This window comes from Drosophila suzukii, chromosome 2R, assembly GCF_043229965.1.
Source record: "Drosophila suzukii chromosome 2R, CBGP_Dsuzu_IsoJpt1.0, whole genome shotgun sequence".
Lineage (NCBI taxonomy): Eukaryota > Metazoa > Arthropoda > Insecta > Diptera > Drosophilidae > Drosophila > Drosophila suzukii.
Window position 1 is genome coordinate 20,044,134 of NC_092081.1, and position 21,992 is coordinate 20,066,125.

General features: G+C 40.4%; 2 protein-coding genes across 2 annotated transcripts; one reads left to right on the plus strand and one right to left on the minus strand.

The window, feature by feature from the left end:
• Window positions 1-33: 33 nt before the first annotated feature.
• On the minus strand, window positions 34-21,711 carry lbk (leucine-rich repeats and immunoglobulin-like domains protein lambik). Its single transcript, XM_017074024.4, has 9 exons — window positions 20,753-21,711; window positions 4,859-5,946; window positions 4,042-4,113; window positions 3,768-3,977; window positions 3,561-3,704; window positions 2,674-3,497; window positions 2,251-2,610; window positions 1,909-2,190; window positions 34-1,849 (listed from the first exon to the last, which is right to left on the minus strand). Exons 2-9 carry the CDS (start codon window positions 5,821-5,823, stop codon window positions 711-713), a joined length of 3,996 nt encoding a protein of 1,331 aa, XP_016929513.2. The 5' UTR covers window positions 5,824-5,946; window positions 20,753-21,711; the 3' UTR covers window positions 34-710.
• Window positions 11,829-13,581, plus strand: LOC108009562 (uncharacterized). Its single transcript, XM_017074025.4, has one exon. The coding sequence runs from the start codon at window positions 11,903-11,905 to the stop codon at window positions 13,493-13,495; it is 1,593 nt and encodes a 530-aa protein (XP_016929514.2). The 5' UTR covers window positions 11,829-11,902; the 3' UTR covers window positions 13,496-13,581.
• Window positions 21,712-21,992: the final 281 nt, after the last annotated feature.

Genomic DNA, 21,992 nt, shown 5'->3' on the forward strand with positions numbered 1-21,992 from the left:
CAATTCTGGTCAAGAATTAAAAACATCAAATACTTATTGGAATAATGCATCATTTTATTAAATATTTTGACTTTGTTTTATATCGTTTCCGTTCATACTTTGTCAAGGCCAATCATAAGGCAAACTAATTTCAAATTCAACCGAAAAGTTAATTAAAAGCAAAAGTAACTGCAAAATATCCATTAAAGGTACACTCCCACTCAATTGGAGCTGTCATAGCCGATTACCTGGCAACCATTTGATCAACGAGTGTGCTTCGACTTACGAGACTAGGTACCAACTACAATTAAACACTAAGTGATATATACAGAGGTGAATATGTTACGCCTAAAACAATCGGGCAATCAAAATAATAAATAATATCACAAGCGAAAGAAAATTATAAATATACATATACGATACGGATTATCAAATATTAGGTATTACAAGTTCTACAAAATCGATTCTAACGATTAATTTCATAAATTACGAAGACACTGGTATGTTTCTCTAGCTGTCCTATATCCTTAGCGAAAGGCATCAATAAGGCCGCCTGCTCTGCGGTCGTGGCCAGTCAAAAAGTCTGGTCCACCGTCTACAAATTATAATTACGATTTAAACAGTCTTTGTTCGTTTTGGGGGCGGGTTGCGGGTGGGGCTACCAGGTGGTGCAGCCTCCAGTTTTTGGTATATGATCCTGATCATCCTGCTCATTTGGTTTGGGCCTCCCTTCAAATGTCCACTGTCGTGCACTTTTGGATGGCATTGTAGTTGCTGCCGCTGGCTCCGGCGCTGCACTTGCGGGGCAGCACCTTAGGCACAGTTTCGTCCGCACCACCGGCATCACCACCACCCCCGCCACCGTCGTAGTTGTGATTGTTGTTCTGCAGGAAATGCTGCTGCTCGGCCGCAGCATGATTTAGCTCGTACAGATCCATGTCGTCGTACTCGGAGATGCCGAGAGCCCTTGTCGGCGCGTACTGCAGGTCATTCTCTTCATCCTCCTCCTCCTCCTCGTCGTCCGTGTGATGCTTGTGCCTGGGCATGGCCACCACAAAATCCTCCAGGCTGCGCTTCACGGCCGCATCCGAGCCGGTGCCCGAGTCCTTGCTGGACAGATGATCCTGCTGGGCCTCCAAGTCCGCCTGCTGCAGATAGCTTAGGGTCAAGCCCTGCTCCAGGCAGCGCTGCTCATACGAAGGCGTTGTGGTGACAATGAGGCGACTGTGGGTCGCCTCACCATTGCCACAGCCCAGATCTGCCAGGCTACGCGGCCTTAACTGTGTCTGCTGCTGCGTGGCAATGCCATCGAGGACCAGCTGCGACTGGTGTGGTCTCAGCTGCGTACGATTTAGCGTGGTCAGTTGCGTCTCATCCTTGTCCAATGTGGAATGCAGACTGGCCTGCGTGCGAGCCGCCAATCTCTCGGCAGCCAGACTCATGCGCAGCTTCCTCTTCTGGTAGCGCAGCGTGCACCAAATGATGCAGCAATCCACCACCACACAGGTGACGGTTAGCAGAATGATGCCCATCAGCAAGACGTCCCAATTGAGATTCTCCTTGACCACTACCAACTCCGATTGGAGCGTGAATGTGCGCGAGTTGTCCGTTATCTCACAACGGAAGTGACCCGCATCATTGGACTGGGCATTCAGGATAATGAGCAGCTCTTTGTTATTCGAAAAATAGTAGCGATCTCCATCTGGAGCCGTTGGCGATATATGTATCGGTTTGTTCTCCTTAAACCACTCGCGGTGTGGATGCTCTAGCTCAAAATCTGCATTGGCCGTTTCACTGAGGCACTGCAACACACAGGTGCGACCCACAACCACCTCCTGGTGCACCAAAGGAATGCTGGGCTGAGGTTTGTCTGCATCACAAAAAAGGAGTATTACTTAAAATCCTTATAAAAGGCTACAAACAACTTACCATTCACCACCAGCGTGGCATTGACCTTTATCTCGCCCGCAGCACTCAAAGCTGTGCAGGTGTAGATCCCAGAATCGCTGAGCTTGGCGTTGGTTATCAGAAAGGCGTTCTCCTCGCGAATCACCTGTAACCGACGCTCGGTGGCCGCAGGGAATTCACTGCCTCCGAACTTTTGTAGAGCTATCTCAGGCGTGGGATCACCGCTGGCCGAGCACACCAATCGAGCTGTTTCGCCGGCGTCCAGGGTAAGATTTGAGGGCACTTGCAGGAAGGTAGGATGAACTGTGTTTGCAAAGATGTGGATTAGTATAAATAGATGCGTAAGTTTAAATGAAAACCTACTTCCTATGGATATCTTGAACTTCTGTGCATAGGTGGTTCCAAAGGCATTTGAGACCACGCACTGATAGCGTCCCGCGCTTTCGAAGGTCACATTCGTGAGTCTCAAATAGCCATAGATGGAGGTCTGATTGGTGCTTAAGTCGTGGCGGATCTGCGTCTCCGTGCTGGCACCGTCATGCAGTTCACCCGGTCGTTCCTGGACATGCTGGTTGTCGTGGCGCCACTTGATCTTCAGCTCATCAGCGGCGGCCAACGAAGCCGCTGTCGGAGAACTGGCAATGCACTCCAGAGTGATGTTGGCTCCATTCACGGCCAGCATGTTGTCCGGTTCCTGTTCCACACTGGGTTTCGGAGAATCCACTGAAATTAAAAAGGGTATTAAGTGAGTAACTCATACATCAAACCAAAACAAAACTATCTTACCGCACACCAACTCCGAGCTGCTGAGGGATTTCAACTGACGATCTAGTAGATGCTCCGGATAGCCACAGACCGCGTGCTCTGCCTGCTGGGGGAAGCGGTTCTTCAGCCATTGTTGGAACCAAATCAAATCGCAGTCGCAGATGAAGTTCAGCGATTTGAAAACCAACTTGTTAAGCCGCAGCATGTGCTCAAAGGCATTAAGCTGGATGCTAGCCAGCGCATTAGAGCCAAGATTGAGTATCTCTAGGTTGTTCAGGCCACTCATCGCCTTGCTGCTGATCTGCTTCAGATTATTGCCGTGCAAATCCAAGCGTCGCAGTTTGCGCAGAGCCTTGAACGGAGCCGCCGCACTCTGGTCCTCGATGATCCAGGACAGCCGATTGCGTCGCAGATTCAACTCCTCCAGATTCTTCACACAGTCAAAGGTGTTCTCTTGCAGATATTGCAGTCGGTTGTGGGCCAGATTGAGTGTTTTTAGGCGGTGCAGACAGTCCAAGTGCTGGGGCTTGAACTCGTTGATGGCGTTGCTCGAGAGATCCAGCACTTCCAGCGACTGCGTGAACTCCCAGGTGTCCACCTCGATGCGGTGTATGGCGTTGAACGAGAGATTAAGATGCCGCAGCTTGGTCAGGTTGAAGAGACCCTGGCGGGAAAGTGAACTGATCTGGTTCATGGCCAGATCAATGGTCTCAATGTTATGCATCACATGGAAGACGCCATCCTGCAGCGCCCGAATTTTATTAGACTTCAGTTGGAGGTTCTTCATCGCTACCAGGCCACGGAACGTGGACCAGTTGATCTCCAGTTGGTTAAAGTTGAGAGCGCTGCAAAAGGATACAGTAGTTATAGAGGGTGTATGGTGTCATAAGTGGCAATGAACAACTTACAGCTTCTTCAGTCGGTTCAAATTCTCGAAAACTCCTATGGGCAGAGCGCTCAGGCGATTGTTATTCAGTTCCAGGTCCGTGAGGTTATTCAAAGCCGCAAACGAATGCTCGTTTACATTGGTTATCTCGTTGAAACTGAGTATTCTACCGATTAAAGAAAAATTCTTTAGAAAATTGCTTTAGTCATAGAATATCTAAATAACTTACAAATGAACTAGACTATTGGGCTTCGGAAAAGAGTTAACCTCGATGGTGTGCAACTGATTCCTGGACAGATCCAGCGTTCTTAGCAAAGGCAAAGCAGCCAAAGCCTCCCTGGAGATGCTGGTTATATGATTGTTGGCCAATACCAAGTGTTTTAGACCACTGAGGCCTATGAATTTGGGTATAGCCTCCAATAAATTCCGTTTCAATGATCTATAATAATTATAAATTCAATTAATTTCACTTTATTACTTTGATTACCCCAAGCTGCACTTACACTTTTGTCAAATTGGACAGATTGCGAATCTCCAGGACGGTGGTGTCGTTCAGTTTGTTGTTAGCCAGATGCCTGCGGAATAGATAAAAATTAATTGATGCATTTATAAAATCCTTGGCTTGTAAAAAGCACCTCAATTATGCCACAATTATTGATTCATAGCTACTGATAATAAACGAACGGCGTTTGCATAATTTTGCCATGCTTTAAATTGATTAAAAGCGCAACGATAAAATCGCAACCCCTCCAAAAAAGGAAAATAAAGGAAAAATTGAGGGCAAATGTCGATGTTGAGGGTTGTGCCACTCTGTAATTTATATTCGCATAGTATCTCCGGGGGGTGGCTCGCCATTTTCATCCCCCAGGAATTTTTGGATTTAAATAATGCCAAACATTTCAAACTCCACCATCAGCTTTTTTTGATGGTTATACATACATATAGAATTTGAGCTATTATGTAGCCTAAACTTTCAGAAAAATGAGGATAACTTCTGTGGTAATATTATACCTATGTTTAGTTTGTTTACTGTAAACATAAACCTCAATAATGTTTAAAGGAAAGGACAATAAACTCAAGTTTATGGCAGGCCTTGAAAGAAATAGGTAAGTAAATTAAATTTATGTTTATTAAAGGGACGTATTTTTTAAATGAAGAATAGTCATAAGATCTAAATGAATACTCTTCCAATGATCTAGATTTGTATTTCATTTTCTATACATTTTTCTTTGAAATAATCACTATTACTGAGTTTTATGGCAATGGTTTCAGATATATTAAATTGATATCTCCCCTTTTTTCTGCCTAACTTATACTTACAGCGTTTGCACATAGCTGGGCAAGACGGGCACCCGTTCCAGATGCAGTTTATCGCAGTCGAAGAGGACATTGAGGCACTTGCAGTCCTTGGGGCAGTCGATGTTGTACTTATTATTAGCCTTGGCCGCCGCTGCAGCCGCCTCCAGAGCCTTCTGGGCCTGCTCATACTGCCCGCCGTCATCGGAAACGAATCCACTGGTCTCCAGCGAACCCGATTGGATGGAGGAGTAGCCCTGACCGCCAGCCGGAGGATGTGAGGCGGCCAGGGGATAGTGCAAAGCAGCCATATCCTCCTCATCCACATCGGCATCCGAGTCATCTTCGCTAAGGGCCATGAAGTGCTGTCTAGCGTTGCTATATCCCCGGGTACCACCGCCAGCACCTGGTAATGATCCTGATCCCGACGATCCAACTCCATTTCTGGTCAACATGGCAAAGAGTTGCTGTTGCGGCAACTGTTGATTGTAGGAGGCACCACCGGATTTGAGAAAGGCACTCAGGGGGGATGCCCCATTGGAGCCAGATCCTCCTCCTCCTCCGATGCCACCACCACCACCTCCTCCTCCTCCATTCAATGATGACGGCGACTGGGCGGCGCTTTGACAAATTGTGGCCGCTGTTATCAGCAGCATGTACGTAATTAGCAGCAATTTATTGATTTTATTGAAATCATTGGTTGTAGAATAATTGCAATTATCATAATTGCGACTCGCTGCTGCAATGTTGTTGCTGCTTTTGTTGCTCCGCCGACGACGACGTCGCCATGACATTAAAAATTTGCCATTGCCATCGCTCGTTAGTTCGCTGCTCCTACTACTTGTTTTCATGTTGCATATTCGATGATTACTAATGACCATGGTGCTATCATCATTTGCATTTGCCTCTGCCTCTGGCTGCCTCAGTTGTCGGCCTTTTATGGCCGAAACGTGCATTTTGCGACTTTTGTTAAATTCGTTGATTTCCATTTCCAATTTTCAAGCGGCATTAAGAAAGCGCCGTTATTTCCTGCGAATGTCACTCGGCGTCCGCCAGTGTTGGAAAGCCCCTTCCGCCAGCCGAACACTCTGCGATCATCCCGTGCATGATGCCTGCAAGAAAAGGGAGTAGCCACACGATTAGATTTCAGTCTAGAGTGCTTTACACTAAGCAATTAAAAATTTGGGAAAAAGGTTCTATAAAATAAAATCTTTTTAAGTAGTTTAAATTAGTTACTGATAAGTTACAGACTAAAAGGTTAATACAGAATTATAATTATATGGTCTTAACAGAAGTTGACTTTCAAATATGACAAATATTTTTAAACCATTATATTGTTTCTCATCTCTATGAAATTTTAAAGAAAATAAATATATATATCTATAGAGCTTAGTGAATTGGATAAACAAATGTATGCAAATATTTTTAAATATTTGCTTTCTTAAGTTCTCAATATCAAGAACATATACAAGAATTATATTTTATACCATTTTAAAACCGCCAATAGAGTAAAGGTGTTTTTAAGCAACTAGTTTACTAAAAGACCCCGAATCGTAAAAGGCTAATTATTTTTCTTGCTTTTCCCAGAGTAAAACCTCATAAGTGTATATGCTCGCACGCTTTATTAATATATAAATAATAATTGTGCAGAAAGTGCCAGTGTCTCTGGCCGAGCAGAGAATTTATACTCATTAAATTAAAATACGACCGGATGTTTTGTGCGAAAAAAACGCGCAGAGCCAACGATTTTATAATGCAAACAAAACAAAATAAAAGCGAGCCAAGCAAAACATCATCATCGTCATACGATGAGAGGCCCCCACATTCGGAATTCAGAAATGGGAATCAGAATCAGACGTAATGTCTTCATCTTTCTGCTCCAGAATGGTGCAGCGTGTGCATTTTTTTTTTATATTTTGAATAAAATCGTAGAGGGCGTTGGGTGAAGGCGATGGGTATGGGTATTATGGGTCCAAAGCTCGCTATTTGGTATTTGGTATTCGGTAAATTTGGTGACAGTACGGCGGGGAGATAAAGAGCGGATGGATGCTGCGCAGTTTGTGGCCGCTATCACCTTTTTGGTGTCCCGTTCCGGATACGAACGACCAGAACCAGACCCACCAGACCACAAATGATGCTGACTGGAGCACTTTTCCCACCAAAGAGCCCATAGAGACACCCACAAAAAAGGGCAGCTGGCAGCGAATTAAAGAAAATGGTCGGCAATTACCGCAGCTCCGCAGACTTGGCATACAATACCATACCATATAGTATGCTACATATATAGACAGGGCTACTAAAAATGGTCTGGCACAAACACAGATACACACACACACGCGTTGAAATGCCCAGACAACCAAATTTAGTAACACGCAAACGGAGGCAACAAAAAAACAAAACCGAACCGTAATGAAATCAAATAAAAAGAGCAGGAGCAGCCGCTTACTTTGGTCTCAAGATTTTCTTCAAAGAGTTTTCTCCACATTTCTCACAGCTCCATGTCTGCTGCACTCGCTTTGTCTATATATAGTAAACTACACCATATTCGCTGTTGGCCAGGGAAAACCTCAAGTGTCCGAACTGAAGAGGCTTTGATTAGTTTCAGTCGATGGGGAAGACGAAGGCGAAGACTTGGCCCCAATTTCGTAGAGAAGTGCTGCTCCTAACTGCCTATCTGTATCTCGAGATTGTCGCACGTTTTCCGTTCTACATTTGGAGTATTTGTTATTTCTTTACAGCCCTCTGCAATTATCTAATCAATAGGTTTGCACTGTCTTTGATCGCGGTATCTACAGAGGGGAAATGTTTATATCTGTTGATATTTGTACAGATCGTTAGGGGTAAATATTTGGCTGGGCAAGTGCTTGCTCCAGAGAAAGGGGTTCGTTTGAGGTGGGGAAAAGCTTAAGCTGATCAAAGGGTTTGCCTTTGGATTCAGGAAATTGGTCATTTAATAAGTTCCGAAGGGTAAATATTCATTAAAGAGATAAAGGACTTAACTATGGGGTTCTTAAAGGCAAAAATGGTTAGTCATCAGATGGTAATGGTAATTTGAATTTATAAAATATTAAGGGATCACCCATTGGGTTTACTTTTAAATATTTTAGGTTCGGTCTTGGATATTTTTTGATAAATTGGACCCACCATAGAGCTGCCAAGTTTTGCGGAATTAAGCCTATCGATCATCATTCGAACAACATGTCCGATTTCGCACCTATCGCTCAGCACTTTGAAGAAGCCCGAGGAACATCCTAAGCATGATGCGGGCCATTAAATCACTATCTGGGGGCTATCTTCCGATCTGGTGGATCAATTTTCACACACCAATCAGCGGAGAGCGCTAATTTCCTCTGCCCACCGATGTGCCACCATTTTGAATCGATTTGCATGCATAATCGTTGGCTAATTCGCATATTGATAAGCCCGGGTTCTGTTTACACCGAAAAAGGTTAAGGTGGATGGGGATTTGAGGGAAAAACCCACGCCGCCCGAAACCATCTCTTTATGAGGCTTGGGGGCTTTCACTCTGAACTCATTTTCGGACAGCTAACAGACAACAACAAAATTTACGATCAAATGCAGATTTCGTTGCTGGTTTTTGTTTAATTTTTCAGTGTTCCGTCGATTGGTTTTTTTTTTTGTCTGTCAGTCGTCCGTTGTCAACTCCCTCACAATTTATTAGATAACACTCGGCCCCGGGGTATTGTCTTCTTATAAAAACGACAAAATGTCGACGTTGTCGCCTGTCCATTGCCGATGATGATATGATAATACACCCATTGATATGTGTATACACAATGGTCCCCAGTTCCATCCACACATATGTTTATGCTACACGCATGTACTACATACATATGTGTATATATAAGTGTATCTTCCGATGATCATAAAGAACGACATCGACAATCAGTTTTCGTTGTTTATATAATTATCGTATCTGTGCCTTTGGGTATACCTACTTCTTTATTAGCATTTTACTTCACTAAATGCCTTGGCTGCATTTTGTGTTTGACTTAGTTTTTAGTGGCTTTTGGCTCAGCCGTCGATTCCCATTTTAACATTTAAATTGGTAATTTCGTATTGCCTTTTTCACTCGACTTGTTGTTGTCGCCCACAGCTTTTTGTCTTGGTTTTTTATTTTTTCTTTACGAAAGCGTTTTGGTTCGCCCAAATGATTTTGTCTGTCTTGTATTCGGTTTTTTCTATTTCTCTTGTTTATTACCTTTGCCAAACGAATAAAAATATACCATACACAATATTATTGTGAATAAGCTGACTGTTGCATTGGCTCAAGTGTTTTTTCTTCTCGCTGTCGTTGGCGTGTATATTTAAAAAAAAAAACCGAAAAGAAAAAGCAATTCAAGAAAAAACAGAGTCAAAAGGCAAAAAACAACCAAAGCCCAAGCAGTGGGCGGTCGGAAAATTGAGGTGAAAAATGGGTGTGGGGGTGGAGGTGGCCGTGTGGCAGGCAGTGGGTGGGGTGGGGTGAGGCGGGGTCGCCGAGCAGCTGCAACACAAGCGATGCGATGCTGCCAAAAAAACCCACGGCACTGTGGATTAAATGCATGTGATTTTGAGTTAATATTTCAAGTGTCATTTATAAAAAAATAAAACTTAGATTTCTTAAAAATTTTAATGGTTAAAATAAGAGACTACTTTATTTGTACACTTAAATAAACTATAACCATTACTAAAGTTTAAAAACGATAGAAGAGGATTTTAGGATGAAAACAAGAACCATTCTTGTGAGGCGTGTTAAAAACGAATAAAAAAAAAGAATGGGATTACCCCTATTAGCTTGATATGGTGTTAATTTCTAGACTAAAGCATTTTTGTTAGAGGATCTCCAATTTTTAAACCAACATTAAGAATAATAGCAGGTTAGTTTGTACCTTATATGATTACTATCTTTTTTACACCAAATTTAGACTTTGGTAAATGAAATGACATAACAATTAATGTTATATTAATCCTTAGTTTCACTGAAGGTATACCAAATATTATAAATGTTTCAGTAAGCTTTATGAAAAGTATCTTAATATTAAGCCATTCTTTTAAATATTTTTTCCCAATTTTTGTACTACTTTAAATTTTATTTTAAAAGGAAAAAAAACATGTATCTTTCTAAAATAAATTCAAATTTGAAAGATATTTTATCCCCTTTGCCCCACTGTGACCGTTAGCAAGACAAAGCCAAAATGCAGAAGCAAGAGGAAGACAAAACGTTAAAGCTGCGCTTTGTCGCGTGTTTATTTGTGGTCCATGTATTTGTATTTGTATCTCTATCTTTCTGCTAAGTTTTCTCAGTCGCTGCGCAGCTGCTGCGCTGCCTCCGCTCTGCCGCTGTGGTGATGTGTGCAATGTGCGTGGGCAGAGAACGGAAATCGCGTGCAGTCGACGTCGACCGCGGCAGCGACGTCGCTGCCCATTGTCGTAATGTGTTACGTCAAAGCGACCGCCGCACACTACTACATACACGTAAATGTTAATGTAAGTGTGTTTGTCGCGTATAGCGTTAAAAGGTAAAAACGTCGCGCTGTCTGCGGCAACTAATTAGGTAACGTGCCAGCAGCCAACTAGAAACAAGAACAACAGCAGCAGGGAGAACAACAACAAGAACCCGTGATAAGGGGCAGCGCACAGTGGGCAGCGCAGTCACCGCGACGCAAATAGCAACATAAATTTCGCACACTCACACACACACACGCGCGCGCAAGCTCGAATAAAAATCCAATAAGAAACAAAATTGCCAGGCTGTCTGGCAGCCCAGGTCCGCTGTTCTTGTTGTTGCTGCTGTTTTTGCCTCTCTTCAGCTCTTTTTTTTTCTCTTATTTTTTTTGCAAAAATAAATTTAATTTTGTAGCCATTAATTTTCCACTCTAGATACCAGAGACGTCGTTCTATACCCGCATATACGTATATGTGTTTATTATTCAGCCTCTGCCTCTCAGCCTGGGTCCGCTAATTAAATAACTAAAAAATAGAGTTTATAATTGCGCGCTTTGTTCATTTTACAGGCCAACTTGTGCTGTTAATCCAACCAAAATGAACCGAGTTTCCTGTTAACTCGACCGAAATTTAGTACTCACTTGAACTGCTCTTCAGGCGGAAAACCACTCGAATTAAATAATTTAAAAATAAAAAACAATTTATTACGAGTACAACACTATGGCTATAAAACTTTAATCTTTAAAGAACTCATAAAAAAGGATTTGATCAAAAAAGCAGTAGTTTAATAACAGGGGTACTTAAAAGTACCTACCCATCGACCTTTTACTTAAAAACAAGCATTTTTACTTAATATCCAAAGCTTTATATGTTAAAAAAATGTTTTAAACCTTAAAAACACCTCTGTTTAAAAATGATATCTAAATTTCAGGGGTTTACGAGAGTTCCTCAGCTATCTTTCACAGTCCAATAACCATTTACCGGGTAACAAAGACTTACAAATACACAAAGAACTCACTCAATAAGTTTGTTGACTTGAGCATTTTCTCATTTAACATTTTCAAGTTCAATTTTGCGCAATTAGTAAACATTTATTGTTATTATTATTATTATATTCTTCTGCTCCGGCCGGTTTCTTTATATGTACATGCCATTGCCTTTCCCTGTATGTGTGCATAATAAATTAACGTCTTTTTATCGCTTCAATGATAAACCGTTTTGCTTGATTGCTCTAAGGCACATAAATAAAGAATAAATAAAGCAACAAATGCCTTTGTTGTTGCTTTCCTTTGATAAGAACGAAGCGTGTGATATCATATGCCAAATATCATATCCTAGCCATATCTATTTTATTTGGGGTGTGGTGGTTAGCAGTCAGGTGAATATGAGTACTCCTCGAAAATCTAAACATCTCAAGGTGTATTATAATACTTTAAAATACTCTATTATTAAACCATTATATCCTTAATGCACTATAGTACATCCTTTAAAAATATACTAGTCAAAAGCACTTTGCATCCTAAAACTTAGGAACCTTTGAAATCAGTTTCTCAACCAAAACAGGGCTGAGAACTTATTTAGAATTATATTACAGACAAGTGACAATATACTACAAAAGATATGAACGAAACAAACATCAGAACACAAAGCAATGAGTTATTTACAGAACATTCTGATACAAATATGGAAACTGATAGATTCACTTTTGAAGATCCTTTGTTTTTGGAGCCCGCCTTAATGTTCTCCAATGGAGAAACCACGAAAGTAAGTGAAGAACCTCGGGTGTTTCGTAGAAGCCAACGGATTAAAGACCAAATGGAAAAAAAGAGGATACAATCCATGATGAATGATGTGGAGAAGGACCAAGAGCCACGTAAATCTAAATCCAAGAGATCCACAAGACGTGTACCTTCGACCAATGGCAAGTGGAAATATGTAATGTTGGCCTCAAAGTACTTTGAATGCGCAAGCATAAATGGAAGGCTTTATAGACTTAAAGATCTAACGGATGCCATTAAAACGGGCATTGCTTTACAGAGGCTGCAGCAAAAGTCGCCCAAAAAGAACTTGGGAATTGCCAGAACTCGTCGACCAGGACGACCCAAGAAAAAGACGAAAAACCCAATCGTTGTTGATCCAGAAGAAGCTGATAAGAATACTACAGAAATGAAAGATCTAACCGAACCCATAGAAATGGACACTTCTTTACAAAGGCCGCAGCAAAAGTCGCCTAAAAAAAACTTGGGAACTGCTAGACCTCGTAGACCAGGACGAGCCAAAAAAGATACGAACAACTCTGTGGATGTAGATCCAGTAGAAGCTACTGAAAATACTACAGAAAAGGCAGAAAGATACCCCAATTTAAATAGAAAGCGTTATGGACTAAAGAATAAATCGAAGGACGTGGAATACAAACCTCCCAGTTCTTATAGATCAGGAAAATCCAATACGGATCCTACGGATATGAACGAAAAACCGGAACTTCGTCGATCTGAGCGCATTAAAAATCAAAAGGCGAGACTCATGATGTTGTCTAAGAAACCAGATCTTGAGAATATAGAGAATCGTAGTCCTCAAAGCAGTCGTTCAAAAAAACAGGATTCAAAACTCGACAGCATTTCCAACGACATGGAAGTGGGTATTGCTATTCGAAACAAGCAGCAGAAACAGCAGCGCAAAAATGATCGCCAAAAATTGGGAACAGCTGGACCAAACCGATTAGGAAAATCTAAGAATTCGAAAAAGTGTCAGTCAGCAGATCCACAAGATGTTGTACCTCCACTGAGAGTTCCACCGGTAGTTAATTGGAAAAAAATAGGAGTTCCCAAAGTTGTTCAAAAGCCCCAAATAGTACTAAGAAGGAGTGCTCGAATCCAAGAGGCCAAACGCAGAAAAGAGTTATTGGAAAACAATTTAAAGGGGGATGAAGAAAAACCAAAGCCCAGAAAGGTGCCAAAACCTAGAAAGAAGCAACCTGAGATCCTTGAACACCAGACCAAAATTATTTCCAAGTCATTTCCAACTACGTACTTTGAGTGTGCCGATATAAACGGAAGACTTTATAAACTGGCAGACCTTTCGGAAGATATGAATGCAGGCATGGCTTTCCAGAGGCAGCAGAAAAGATCACAGCTCCAAAAGAGTCGTAGAGTTTTGGGAACAAAAGAACCTTTACCCAAGGATCTCAAGCGTCTTAATCGTAAACATAAATAAATGCAAGTCCATATACACCCACCTACTTAAAATATTATAATACAAAATTGCTGTGAAAAACATTTATCTTTCAGATTTGTATGTGTATCTGTATTAATATTTTCAAATATCAATATATAAATCTTTATATTTCATTATGACCACACAGAAATGTACTTCTTATTGAAAACGGAATTTTTTAAACGATTTTTTTTGCTTTGTTGCCACAATTGTGTGGCACTAATCTTATCCTGCATCAACTGAGTTCCCAGAAAAGCCTTTACGATGTGTTCGTTCGGAGGTGATATCACCTGGGAACGAGTGACGGACTTGCACAATTTTAACCGTCGCAGTCACACAAACAGTGGGGCTTCCGAAATGTGCGCTTATCAGGCCGATGATAAACAAACTCACCCCTTCTCTGATACTCTGATACTACAGTTTTGTACGCTATTATTGTGTTTGTCAAACTCGTAAGGCCTCGCCGGACTAACAAAGTACACGTACTTCCAGATAGTGTCACGATGGAGGCACACGGGCAACTCAAAGCCAAAGCCCCGATCTCTCACCTTGAACAAAAACGGCAACTTGTAATCCCCGAGACTTAAGCTGCTCGTATATTCGAGTATCTGAGTATCAGATAAAAGCGAAAAGCCGCAGGAGGAGCTCAAGCAGCGCATTCAAAATTAATCTGCGGCGGCAATAATTTCCGATTTTTTGTGCTCTCATGAAAATCCCAAGCATGTCAAATTGTATTCCGTTCGAGCAGCAAAATGGAAAAAAATAAAAACCCGGGGCGAGAAAGAAGGAAAAATGCGCACATTGAGCTGACTGTCAAGAGATCTTAACGAAACGAGAGAAAATAAAACCGATCCTGCAAAAGAAGTCTTACACATAACGAATCAAGCATGAAATCGACTTTATAATGCCCTGTAATCAGTTTATAAAGCAAAAGATACGACTTTTGTTATTTGTAGTTTCTAGACTACTTTAACTAAATGTACTTTCCATTTTCTCGAGCAAAGCTGAATGATATATGTATAATGCTATAATGTATTGAGCATCATTAAACATTGGATGTATTTGATATGATCTTCAAAACTATATTTATTTTGAGAGGCTTGAAGTTTTTGGATTCTAGATAGATTATACTATCGAATGAGATCAATAATATTTAATCTTTAGGTGTACTTTTTCCTGATAATGTTCTATGATCTGCAAAATTGTGGTCTTGAGTTACTTGAGATGCTTGGATTCTTAAAGTTTCGTACTATTTTATATGATTGATAATAGATAATCCTCTGATAAGATCTTCATATTGTTTAAGTTGAGTTCCGTAAAACACTTTAAGAGTTTTACTATTTATTAAGATCATTAATAGTTAACCTTGTTTTGTGTGTTTTTCGTATACTCTAATATGATCTTTAATAATAGTATTATATTATTTTAGTTAAGATCTTTGCCTTGATATATTCTGGATTTAGATATATTTTATCCTTTTAATACTATTTGACCCCTACAACATACCCCACGAGTACCTGGTAAAAAAAAGATTCAAAATACAAAAACAAAATAATAAAGAACGCAGGGCTTTGGAGCTGTCAGTCGTCGTCGAGGTCCCAGAACGCGGCCTACGGAGTACAAAAGGCCAGCAGCTTCGGATCGGGCCAAGTGAGAAAACCAAGCGCGACACCAACACCAAAAACCGGCTGTGGGAAGAATCCCCCCTCCCCAGATCGTATGTATGTATCTCCCTCTCGCTCCTTCCTTCCACTGTGCCCATCTCGCTCCCACACTCTCCTGCAGTGGGGCCGCCATTGGGAATTGAATTGGATTTCCAGTCAACGTTGAAATTTCAGTTTGGCTGCCTTTTCGAAGGTGTGAAGAAAAAATAAAAACACAAAAGGCACAGCACGAAATTCTGAAAAAACTCCAGGAACCAAAAGCCAAAACGAAATCAACTTAAGATCTGCAGGGAGCTGCGCTGCATAGCAGAAAAACAACAACAGAAAACTGGATTGGGCCTCGTTTTCCAAAGACGGAGCAAAAGCAGCAACAACTGCAGAACCGGGCAGAAAGAGGAAGAGATTCTGGGATTTCACTTGCATTGTTACTGGATATGATCGGTCAAATATATATATATGTATACGGGTAGTATTCCCTATGTGTGCGTGTTAGAACGGAGCATCTGTTTCTGGCAAAGAAGGCTCTTTTGATTGGGATTCGTTTCGGGTTTTTCCTCTCAATTCTTTCAAGCGGATTGTGTTGCCCTTTTGGAGTTTCTGCCACTTTGGGAATTACGAGGGTGTGTGTGTGTGGGAAAGGTGAAAAGTACTTGGGATAAGCAATAATAGGATAATAGATCATGAGCTTGACTTTTTCTGGTATTGTTATATACACTGTCTCTTTTAAAAAATCTGAATAGGTCTTAAAATAATAAGCTATTCATCAGTACAGTTTATTTTCTATGAATGGGAATAGATGAATAAGCATAGTACAAAAGATATTCTCGAAATGAAAATAAATGGAACCAAATCCGAAAAGGGAACTAAGCCTAAAGACTTTTATAAATTATAATCTGTCATTGTCAATATAAAGAAACTGCCATCCTAAAACTGTATGGAATTCTAATATTTCCCCTAAAGCAAAGCATGAAATAGAGGTTTTAGTAATGTCATTATAAATGTGGGTTTCTTTTAATGGGGATGTCCTGTTTTGACCTTATCTTTAAGATCTCTTAAATAGGTCGACCCTCAGGCACAAAACTAGCTCCCATTTGCATATAACCGAAAAACCCTTTCTCGAAAAATTAACTTTGACATGTTGGGTACATGTTTTTATTTTTCTCTTCTCTGAAAAGTGATCCAAGTCAGGGCGAAAACCCTGGAGAAATCCCTAACTCAAAGTTACAGCTGGGCACGTAGCACACACAAACGCACAGACAAAAACAGATAATGGCCAGCATAGATCGGGGCAGCGACAAAGATACCCCGCATGCACGTAGATACACGACATACGTACAAACATAATTCCGAGCAGCAAAACTATTCAACTTCGAACCGAATCTGATTTCTGAAACTGATTGTGTGTATGCGTTGCCTGGGTTGTTGTTGTTCCTCTGGTGTTTGGGACGTCAGTTAAACGAAAGCCGACAAGAAGGTAAGCCCACGAGGAATCCTCCTCAAGCCACACTATATGTACACTGAAGAAAACTAGGCAAAAGTGGCATATCATCGTAAATACTGGCAAAAGCAAAGATGAAAGTTCTCTTAACAAATATTTAGAAATACAAGAAATATTACGAAAATAATATTGATCTAAAACTCTCAGATCTCCATCAGTTTTAAAGGTAGATATTTAAACTCAACGGCATAACCTTTCTTATTTTAATTAAAGCTCACATACCAAAATTCCTATCGATAAGACCAAAACTGCGATTATTTTATTGAACTAAAACTGCCAGATCTTCGAGATTTAAAAGGTTAGCATATCGGTTCTGAAGGCACGTTATTTGTTGCTTGAATAAAACCTCACATACCAAATTTCATATCATTCAGATGCAAATTACAACAAAAACACACTTTTCTCCCTCTGTACTCCTTGGTGTATGCCCCACACTCCTGCCACACACTTCAAGCCGCTCGCTTGGTCGTCGGCTTAAATTGGTTTTTATTGTTGTTGCACATGATGTCCATTGTCGGTGGTGTTGGCCCTCGTAGCTTCGTTTTGACCATATTTCTTGTCCGTGCTCCGCTTGCCGCTGTTGTTGTTGCTGTTGCCGTTTTACCTTTCTTTGAAGTCGCATTTAATTCTTTGAGTTTCTTATTCTGTCCATTTTTTGTTTCGTTTATTTCTTTTTTTTTCATGCCAGACCTTTGAGGAGCGAAAACGACGACGTTGGGTTGTCTGGTCGAGGTGTGAAGAAAAGAATTTTTCTGTGCAATAATCTTGATGCCTTTTTAAGATTTGTGGCTGCCGTGGAGCTTTGCTCCTCTCCTTTCTGGGGATTCTGCCAGAATTCTTCCCTGGGTTCCTTTTCTTTTTTGTTCAACTCTCTCCCCCCCGATTCGTTTCAGTTGAAAAATGGTTTGGGTTTAAGGAAATTTACGCCATAAAATGCTGAAATAATTGGATACACTCGCAGCCCCGGCATCTCCGATCTCGAGCTCCACACTTCGAGTGCATTTCAAATTGCTAATGATGAGGAGCCGGCCGGTGTGGCTTCCTCTACCAACTCTACCAACTCCACCGACTGACTCTCCATCATTGCGAGATGCTTTCGTGAGACAAGCGACATGCCATGGTCAAGTCTTTTCGGTTCGGTTTGCTATCTGCGGGAATTGCAGTTCCCCAGGGCCAACAGCAACACCAAGACCAATCCAGCACCAACCCATCCAAGCCCAAGCCCAATCCAACCCAAACCCAACCCAGGAACCCCTCTTTCCATGCGAACCAACGGAGCATTAAATGCATTTATTTATGAGACCACCTGATATAATCTACGGCTGAAATTGCAGCTCATATGCATATGATGCGGAGGTGATACTGAATTTAGCTAGAATTCACACCTCGCTCTTGCTTCGCTGCTTCTTAATAATGTATTATGCTCAGGTACAGAATCTAAGCTTTGGATCCATTCTGCCTTCTGCTAGTTGTTTCTGATGATACTCCCATATTCTAGGTGTTCACTTCGAAGCAAAAACCAAGTAAGGAGAGCTCATATGCTATAAATCTTCAAAGGGGTTTGAAGTTCTCAGGAAATCCTTAGATTTGATATAAGATCATCTTTGTACTTGGAAATAAAATATCTCTAATTGTTTATAACGTTAGTTTATATAGTCGCAAACAAAATCAAGTTCTGCCTGGACCATAACATTAATCTGCAATAAAATAACACTTAAAATCGTATACTATTAAAATAATTTAAGCTTTCAAATTATACTTGTCTATTAATTTAATTGAAGCCCTAGTTATTACCCATTAGTTTAAGAAACATAATATTAGTCTGCCATAAAATAAACATTTAAGAACGAACACTATTAAAATAATTTAAGCTTTTATGAAAGTACTCAAATTATACTTGACTATTAAATTAATCGACATATTACCCCAGCTTACCCTATTATTAAAAATATATTCAAATGTAATATGCAAAGTAGGATGATATCTCAAGAACCATTAGTGCAAAAACGCGGAGAAACGCCTTATGACCAAATAATCTCGATATTTTCCCCCTCAAGAGGCCATAGAACCCGAAAGCAATGAGTTGGGGAAATTCCTGCTGCCCCGACTCGCTTATCGGGCCAAGTAAAATCTTACAAATACAAATTGCATCAACGCCTAGTGTCCGATGGGGCTTTTGTGTGCCCAATCCCGATGATTTTAGAGGGCCCTTGTAACAGAAAGACCAAACCAGACCAGAACCAACCAGTCAGATGCAACAACACGAACTAGTTGCACTAATCATAAAATCCCCCATCAATGTTAAAATGTATAAATGCAAAAATGGAAAAATAGAAAAATGGAAACGGCACGAACAGCCATCTGAGGAGCTCACGAATGTGGGCACAGCACAGAAACAGAGCCTCATAACTAAATTGCATTAAGTGTAATTATAACTAATTAGAAAACGGAAAAAGCAGAATCTGGAAAAATGGCAACGATTCAATAGCACAAACCAACTGGGCGAGGAATAACTGGCACAGCGCGAAAACAATAAAGTAGAATGTAAAAAACATTTTTTAGAAATTGCCGCTGGAACGTTATTATAACCAGTGGAAATATAATGATTACGAATCCACGATTAGTTCCAGCGAAAAAATAACTAACTAACTAAATACGAATGGAAATCAAGCTTCAAATTGTGTTATTGAGGAAATGCCAGTTGACTCAGCATGGGAATAAAATGTGGATAAAAACAGAATAGAAATAAGGGGGATATCCGCAAGATACTGAGTACTATATCTCTGAGTACTAGTATTGTTTAGTATTAGTAATAGTATTACTATTATTTTATTAAAGGTTTTCCTTAGTTATAACTTAAATCGAAATCCCATTTCTTTTCATTGTCCTTTCAAAAACTAGAATTCTACTTATAACAACGTTTTCCAAACAAATTTATGGTGGACTTCTGTTCTTCAAGATTTCAAATTGATTGATGGAAATTAGTTCTCCGTTTCCAGTCTTAAATTGTCCGAGTTCTATTGTGGTGATCTCTGTGGCTTTAGAGGCGCGTGTGCTGCGCTGCCAGCCATTTACCATATAGCATTTACCTCCGAGTCAAATCTACGCCACAAATCTGAATGTGAGATACCACAGATTAGCATTCAAGGGGCGGCGAGGCAGGAGAACTGGGGGCACAATGAACTCGAGCGAGGGCTTCGGGGGAGCCAGCTAGATAAATCATTTAATATAGCGCGCCATTTATCATCTAACATGGCGCGCTGTATATCATTCATCTTTTGCATATGTAGGCCCCGCTGGGTGCCTCAGGAGTTGAGAATAGAATCAGATATACAGTCGAAGTTTTCAAACTTCAACTTTTTCTGGGAGGTATATTGAAAATATTGGGCCTGTTGCCCCCATGAGTTTCCTTACAAAATATTGAGGTAACATGTTTTATATGGATATTATTAAGATTATTTTCAGCTTGAGGATTTAAAGACAAAAACTAAGTCTATATTAATAGCTAAAATGTAGTTTTTGTACCAATAAACTAGCTATCCTAACTTTTGCAGACTTTTAAAATGTTCTTTTTTAATTTTGGAGTATTTTTACAGAAAGAGATACAGCGAAAAAGACAATTTCTAATAGATATTGTGCCATATTGAATGATAAAAATAATAATAAAATGATCTTTGAATATTTTATTAAGTCTAACAGTTTTCTGTTTAAAGAAAATATTTAGATTTAGTATTTATTCTGATATTTTATTAAATATTTATTACTATTTACATTTATATTATATGTATATTATCATAAATATCATATATATATATTATCATATGTATATTATTATGACCATACAAGAAATATTGCCTTTAAAAACATGTAAGTGTTTCTAAAAAAATTAAATAGTTTGATTAATTAGACTAAACAAATGCTACAGAAATGGATTTTCAAAAAACCAAATGCAATATACCTAAGAAATCTTAATAATTTAAAGTTCTTATATAGTATAGTAAATGAGAATAGAACCCCGTATGGAAAACCTCCACTACAATTTGGCAAAAGTCAATTTGTAACTTAATTAGACGGCGGAATGCGGCATTCACTCACCTATTCAGAGTGGGCGGGAAGGTGGGCGTTGGTGTAAACAAGCGGGCGGGAGCGAGACGGGAACGGCGAGAGAGACAGAGACGGAATAGAGAGCCTTAATGTCTGCGGCGGCAAACTATTACGTACATTCGTCGTGTATACACAACACATTCAAAGGCATATGTGCGAGGGAAATGTACTAATGTTTGGCTGTCTGTTCTGTTTGTCTATCTCTTGCGATGAGATGATGATGATTCCCGATGTTGATGTGGATGTGGATGTTGATGTTGATGCCTATTCCGATGCCGATGCCGATTCCTATTCCTATTCCCGCTTCTTGTTTATTCGTCACTTTAACACGTTCGATTCTCGTCGACGTCACTGCTCCGCACACCGACACGCTGACGCACACAATCAGAGATTATTTTTATTTGCCGCCTTGGTATGGGTGAATTTTTCCTCAATTGCGGTGGCGGCAAGCTCACACACACACACACGCACGCACGCGCTCACCCACACAGCCGCACACCCATTGACAACAACAGTGCAGTGCACGTAATGCGTGATTTTCCACGGGGGTGGAGGTGGAGCAGGGGGGTATTTGTTGCTATTTTGTTTGCTGCCTCCACAGTTTTGTTTTCTAAACCCGCGATTTGTTCACTTATCAGGCGCATTCAACAAAGGCTCGTTTGCGTTTCAATCGTAACCACAAGCATATGTATGTTTTTTGTTATTGCCGAGATTTTATGCTCCACACACACGCTATCGCTATCTCTGTCGCGCGTTAGAACTTCTGTGGATTATCCAGCTGCGATTGCAATTGACACTCAGACCGATTTGAATTAGCTGTGCGTAGGTACGGTGCACGCTTTGCTCTTGATCGTTTACCAAAGTTATTTACCCCGTTCTTGTTTTCAACTAATTGATTGCAGCAACAACGCGCACGACGACCTGCGACGGCCGAAAATTTGATTGAAAATGCAGAGTGACCGTGAATCGAGGGCTGGGTAATACCTCGATGGAAAATGTCCTAAAATAAACCAAACAAAAATATACTAATTGATCGTTAATAAAAGTATGCATAAATAATTTTGTTTAAATTATATAAACTAATAAATATCCAAGAACAACGACTATTTTTAAATTTACATTTAAAAATTATTTTAATTTTATTACAAGATTTCTATACTTTATACATGATTGATGATGAAACGCTTATGTTACCAGTGCTGTAAAATACTCGAATCTTAACGGCTTTTGA